This window comes from Haplochromis burtoni, unplaced genomic scaffold, assembly GCF_018398535.1.
Source record: "Haplochromis burtoni strain Fernald_Lab_line unplaced genomic scaffold, NCSU_Asbu1 Contig_1255, whole genome shotgun sequence".
Taxonomy (NCBI): Eukaryota; Metazoa; Chordata; class Actinopteri; order Cichliformes; family Cichlidae; genus Haplochromis; species Haplochromis burtoni.
The window spans coordinates 46,834-53,819 of NW_024583616.1; the positions used below are offsets into that span (position 1 = coordinate 46,834).

General features: G+C 36.8%; 1 protein-coding gene and 1 long non-coding RNA gene across 2 annotated transcripts; one reads left to right on the forward strand and one right to left on the reverse strand.

The window, feature by feature from the left end:
• Positions 1 to 568: 568 nt before the first annotated feature.
• Positions 569 to 5,755, forward strand: LOC102296814 (the record flags this gene model as incomplete). The annotated part of the gene is given in 7 exon segments (XM_042216774.1): positions 569 to 731; positions 1,056 to 1,121; positions 1,605 to 1,712; positions 1,866 to 2,034; positions 5,122 to 5,270; positions 5,450 to 5,534; positions 5,625 to 5,755. Coding segments are annotated over 6 exon segments (678 nt in total). The 5' UTR covers positions 569 to 731; positions 1,056 to 1,069.
• Positions 5,756 to 5,784: 29 nt separating this feature from the next.
• On the reverse strand, positions 5,785 to 6,974 carry LOC102291642. Its single transcript, XR_317875.3, has 4 exons — positions 6,814 to 6,974; positions 6,492 to 6,660; positions 6,050 to 6,198; positions 5,785 to 5,869 (listed from the first exon to the last, which is right to left on the reverse strand). It is a non-coding gene; the product is annotated as an uncharacterized LOC102291642 (long non-coding RNA).
• Between the last annotated feature and the right edge of the window lie 12 nt (positions 6,975 to 6,986).

A 6,986-nucleotide genomic window follows, 5' to 3' on the forward strand; every position in this document is an offset into this window, starting at 1 on the left:
AAAAGATGGGATATAAGAACAACATTTAAAGGATTGTTGTGGTTCAATTTTAGAGAGTAATTTTTTTAGTGAGTATAATAGGGAATTATGATCCTTGTAATTCAAATACTACACTACCATTAACTCATGCACCGCAATTGACGGCTATAGACGTCAATGGCAGTGAATGAGTTAAGAGATTTCCCGCTTAAATTTATTACACCGGTAAAATATCAAATGCTTAGACTAAAAAACCCCCAGAATATTCCAAAGTAACATGAAAAAAAATCATATGAATTCAAAAGTAGTATGTAGTGACAATAGGGGGAGGAGGAAGAGAACCCAGAGCAGTGGAGGTATGCTCTGGAGAAAATTCAGTAAACAGAATACATTTGTATAAATGAGAGGTAAAGAGGTGTAACAGTGAAGCTGCCAGGAACAGATGTAGTGAAGGTGGATAAGTTTAAATGACATAACTGAAAAATTGCTTATTAATTGTTCTTCTACCTCACCCGTTTTCATAATACTATTTGGTTTTCCATTGAAATCAGGTTTATGAAATTGTGTGGATGTGTCTCTGCTTCAGTTTTTTGCTGGAAAAAAGAGTATTATATGCTATATTTTAGAGTTGTTTCTTTAAAGATTTTCTAAATTTAAAATGGTGTTTTTTTAAAGAAACTAATGTATTTAATTCTAACATTCAGCCTCGCCCTCTGGATCTCAATCCCGCAAAAAACGACCTACTTTAAGAGGTAAATGTCTTTTTTGTAGTGTACTGTAGTTCACAGCTGTTATTTTCTATTTCTATATATGTAACACCAACCAGTGTTCAACTAATAAGGAACTGGATAAGCCTCTTCAGTCATTCTAATAATTGAATTATCTACATTTACATCATAGGTTGGGTAACAGTTAAAACTTAACATATCTGTTGAGTGTTTTGCTGTAATGCATCAGAAAATGTTGATGTTTATTACACAAATATATTCCACAGCCATACAATAAACTTTAACTTATTTTCTTTTGGCTTTGCAATATTAATGTATGTAACTAGCATTGTGTAAATCTGTTTACAGAAACTTTCCTTGATATGTTCATACATCATTATTCACTTGATGGCAATCCTCTGCAACCAACTGATGGTACTGTATTAAATACATATAGTTGGAGTTAAATATATATATAATTATTTTAATAATAATTTTCTGAAATTTACCCATCCGCATTAGGCATTACCCACTTTAACAGAAATCTGAACCTACAATAACATCTGATGTGCCAGGCTCAAAACTCTTATTTAATTCATTTATTTGTTTTCTTTGACATATTAGAGTAAAAAAATATTTTCAATTTCTTTGTGGTTTTTCTTTTGTTTAACAATCACATAATACATGAGAAAAACAGCTAGGAAAAAACAAACAAATTTTTAGGAATGAAATATTCCATAAGTCAGGCTCTATATTTTATATGTAACAAATATATAACAAATCCCTCTTTCAAAAACCTTCAAGATTGTACGTTGTATGTTAATGAAACTGAAAACGAGTATGCAAGTGCTTGATTTTTGGCTAAGAGAAAAGTCAAATTTATATCTCCATTCTAACTCTGTATCTATGTATCTCTAGCTCCTCTTCTCCACAGGTTTTTGTTAAAAGCTGAGAATCAGACTGTTCCGCTGTGCTTTGATGTCAGTGGTGCTCTCAGCCTTAAACTTCTTCATCATCCCAGCAGGGGTCAGTAGTCTTCAGTTTTGCTGAGCTAATGAACTCTTGTTTTTGTATTTCCTGTGAAATAAAATTTCATTATTGGTTCTACCTCATCTCCATTGTTATAACAATCCTCCAACTTGTGGTATGGTTTTGAGTTGCACTTCTCTTTTGTGCTAGAGCTGTTTGTGAATGGTGAGCTTGATTCAGTTGCAAACGGAGGTTTCAAGAGAATTTTCATACACTTCAAAACTACCCAGCATTTCGAGATTGACACCAAAGGGGTCACTGTACGAGATGGACAGACAGAAACACATCACACTGGACAAGATCTGGTCACTGCTGGAAGGTGATTTTACAGTATAATGATCAAGGCTACTCAATACTACAATACTCTCAGCATTGTGTACAGATGTGTGTCCGTATTCACATGTGGTTAAATGAGACTTGCATGATATATCTATCTAGATACACATATACAGACATACACAGTGGGGCAAAAAAGTATTTAGTCAGCCACCGATTGTGCAAGTTCCCCCACTTAAAATGATGACAGAGGTCAGTAATTTGCACCAGAGGTACACTTCAACTGTGAGAGACAGAATGTGAAAAAAAAATCCATGAATCCACATGGTAGGATTTGTAAAGAATTTATTCGTAAATCAGGGTGGAAAATAAGTATTTGGTCAATAACAAAAATACAACTCAATACTTTGTAACATAACCTTTGTTGGCAATAACAGAGGTCAAACGTTTACTATAGGTCTTTACCAGGTTTGCACACACAGTAGCTGGTATTTTGGCCCATTCCTCCATGCAGATCTTCTCGAGAGCAGTGATGTTTTGGGGCTGTCGCCGAGCAACACGGACTTTCAACTCCCGCCACAGATTTTCTATGGGGTTGAGGTCTGGAGACTGGCTAGGCCACTCCAGGACTTTCAAATGCTTCTTACGGAGCCACTCCTTTGTTGCCCGGGCGGTGTGTTTTGGATCATTGTCATGTTGGAAGACCCAGCCTCGTTTCATCTTCAAAGTTCTCACTGATGGAAGGAGGTTTTGGCTCAAAATCTCACGATACATGGCCCCATTCATTCTGTCCTTAACACGGATCAGTCGTCCTGTCCCCTTGGCAGAAAAACAGCCCCATAGCATGATGTTTCCACCCCCATGCTTCACAGTAGGTATGGTGTTCTTGGGATGCAACTCAGTATTCTTCTTCCTCCAAACACGACGAGTTGAGTTTACCAAAAAGTTCTACTTTGGTTTCATCTGACCACATGACATTCTCCCAATCCTCTGCTGTATCATCCATGTGCTCTCTGGCAAACTTCAGACGGGCCTGGACATGCACTGGCTTCAGCAGCGGAACACGTCTGGCACTGCGGGATTTGATTCCCTGCCGTTGTAGTGTGTTACTGATGGTGACCTTTGTTACTTTGGTCCCAGCTCTCTGCAGGTCATTCACCAGGTCCCCCCGTGTGGTTCTGGGATCTTTGCTCACTGTTCTCATGATCATTTTGACCCCACGGGATGAGATCTTGCGTGGAGCCCCAGATCGAGGGAGATTATCAGTGGTCTTGTATGTCTTCCATTTTCTGATGATTGCTCCCACAGTTGATTTTTTCACACCAAGCTGCTTGCCTATTGTAGATTCACTCTTCCCAGTCTGGTGCAGGTCTACAATACTTTTCCTGGTGTCCTTCGAAAGCTCTTTGGTCTTGGCCATGGCGGAGTTTGGAGTCTGACTGTTTGAGGCTGTGGACAGGTGTCTTTTATACAGATGATGAGTTCAAACAGGTGCCATTCATACAGGTAACGAGTGGGGGACAGAAAAGCTTCTTACAGAAGACGTTACAGGTCTGTGAGAGCCAGAGATTTTCCTTGTTTGAGGTGACCAAATACTTATTTTCCACCCTGATTTACGAATAAATTCTTTACAAATCCTACCATGTGGATTCATGGATTTTTTTTTCACATTCTGTCTCTCACAGTTGAAGTGTACCTCTGGTGCAAATTACTGACCTCTGTCATCATTTTAAGTGGGGGAACTTGCACAATCGGTGGCTGACTAAATACTTTTTTGCCCCACTGTGTGTGTGTGTGTGTGTGTGTGTGTATGTGTATGATTATTATGTGTAGATATTATATATATATAATATATATATATATATATATATATATATTATATATATTATATATATATATATTAGGGGTGCAACGATATTCGTATCGATATTGAACCGTTCGATACAGTGCTTTCGGTTCGGTACGCATATGTATCGAACAATACAAAATTTTTAATTTATTTTATCAACTTTCCTTCTGACGATGCTGTCTGTGTTGAGCGCTCAGTGGATCTGCGCTCGACAGTGCAGCCTAGGCGGAGTAGTCGAATGCAGATTCACTGAGCGCAGGGCAAGCTAGCGAGACAGAAGTTAAGCTCTCCTTGCAACATGGCAAATTGAACCACCCTCATTCAGATCTGGCGTTTGGAACTATTTTGGTTTTCATGTGACGTATGACCCTGAAGGTAAGCGCGTCATGGACAAAAGTAAAACAGTATGTTGGATGTGCCACGCAATGCTCAATTACATGGGTGGGAACTAGTGTGTTAGCGCAGTTAGCTCGTTAACGTGTTGGCCGTCCAGCCCCACGCACGGGGCGATCCGCGGTAGCTCGTTAACGGAGATTTGCCGTGTTGTGGCGTTAACGTCATTTCAGATTAACGCTGACAGCACTAGTGGGAACACAACGAATATGACTGCACATTTACATCATCCTAGTGCAAAGACAAGTGGAAGCAGACAAAAACAACAAGCACGCATGCTACAAACTTTACCCGAGTCATTTAGACAGCCGTTAGCACATGATTCTCCTTATGGGGACCTGATATGTTTAATATGCTGCTGAGAATATAGCCCAGAAGAAGCGTATAGTATAGCTTTTATTTTGGAAAGAGCCATTTCTCTGTAATAAACTCTCTTTTCCAAAGATGAGTGATTTCTCGATCAGATAGATTTATTTTTTTATTACTTTGTTGTTTCAGCAACATTAAATATAAAAACTGTACTTTTGAGTTAAAATATATATTTATTATTTTAATAATGACAAATTAAAAAAGGCATAAACTTTTTTTGTATCGAAAAATTAAACCGTGACAAAGTATCGAACGAGAACTGTGAATTTTGTGTATCATTGCACTCCTAATAGTGGATTTGTATAATATATACTATGTAATATATAATTATATATGTTATATATATATTATATATCTATATTATACTTATATATACTATAATATACATATATATATAATATATAATATCATAATACATAATACATATATATTAATTATATATATATTATATTTTATATATAATATATATAATATATATATATTTATCAATATAAGTCAAATATTTATATATCTTTCCAGTGTCGCAATGATTATGCGCAACAATGAAATAGATATTGCAGCAGGAGACATGCGCCTGGTTATTTTAGTTCATAAGAAGAACAGCATTAAATTCCTTTGGCCAGTTTTAAGACAGCATCCTTCAGCCAACAACACTGATGGACTTTTAGGTGAGTGAAAAGTTCATTTCTTTTTCAAATGTTGTATACCATTACTTGTGAAGTGTGTGCAGCATTTGCTTGCATCATATTATTATTACAAAAGTTTGCACCCAAAGGTGGTGCTTTCTGTAAAAAGACCTTGTTGTGTGGATATTCAATGTTTGTTTGTTCTCACGTTCTTTTTCCAGCTCTAAAGTCAGCAGTTTATGAGGAGGTACAACAAGTTGTGGCTACAAAACTAAAGATTAAAAACCAGGAGATCAATGTTACTAGGTACATATCGTTTTTTGTTGTTGTTTATGATATTTACCATATTTTATTATGTAAACATAAATGAAATTTTCCCCTCCCTTTCTTTTGTAGCGGCAATGCCAATGACTATAGCATTGCCTCTCCTCTCATGATGAACTGCGGGCTCACATCTGCTGAGTCTGCCTTGCAGAGACCATTGGCCGATTTCATTGTTCCACAACTTTAACTGGAAAAAGTGAAACCATAAACAACAACAAAAAACGATATGTACCTAGTAACATTGATTTCCTGGTTTTTAATCTTTAGTTTTGTAGTCGCAACTTGTTGTACCTCCTCATAAACTGCTGACTTTAGAGCTGGAAAAAGAACGTGAGAACAAACAAACATTGAATATCCACACAACAAGCTCTTTTTACAAAAAGCACCACCTTTGGGTGCAAACTTTTGTAATAATAATATGATGCAAGCAAATGCTGCACACACTTCACAAGTAATGGTAAACAACATTTGAAAAAAAAAAAGAACTTTTCACTCACCTAAAAGTCCATCAGTGTTGTTGGCTGAAGGATGCTGTCTTAAAACTGGCCAAAGAAATTTAATGCTGCTCTTCTTATGAACTAAAATAACCAGGCGCATGTCTCCTGCTGCAATGTCTATTTCATTGTTGCGCATAATCATTGTTACACTGGAAAAATATATAAATATTTGACATACATATATATACATACATACATATATATATACACATACATATACATATATACATACACACATACATATACACACATACATACACACACATACATACACACACATATACACACACACATATATATACATATATATACATATATAAATATATATGTCGTTAAGGTTTCAAGTCTCATTTAACCACATGTGAATACGGGCACACATCTGTACACAATGCTGAGAGTATTGTAGTATTGAGTAGCCTTGATCATTATAGTGTAAAATCACCTTCCAGCAGTGACCAGATCCTGTCCAGTGTGATGTGTTTCTGTCTGTCTATCTCGTACAGTGACCCCTTTGGTGTCAATCTCGAAATGCTGGTTAGTTTTGAAGTGCATGAAAATTCTCTTGAAACCCCCATTTGCAACTGAATCAAGCTCACCATTCACAAACAGCTCTAGCACAAAAGAGAAGTGCAACTCAAAACCACACCACAAGTTGGAGGATTGTTATAACAATGGAGATGAGGTAGAACCAATAATGAAATTTTATTTCACAGGAAATACAAAAACAAGAGTTCATTAGCTCAGCAAAACTGAAGACTACTGACCCCTGCTGGGATGATGAAGAAGTTTAAGGCTGAGAGCACCACTGACATCAAAGCACAGCGGAACAGTCTGATTCTCAGCTTTTAACAAAAACCTGTGGAGAAGAGGAGCTAGAGATACATAGATACAGAGTTAGAATGGAGATATAAATTTGACTTTTCTCTTAGCCAAAAAT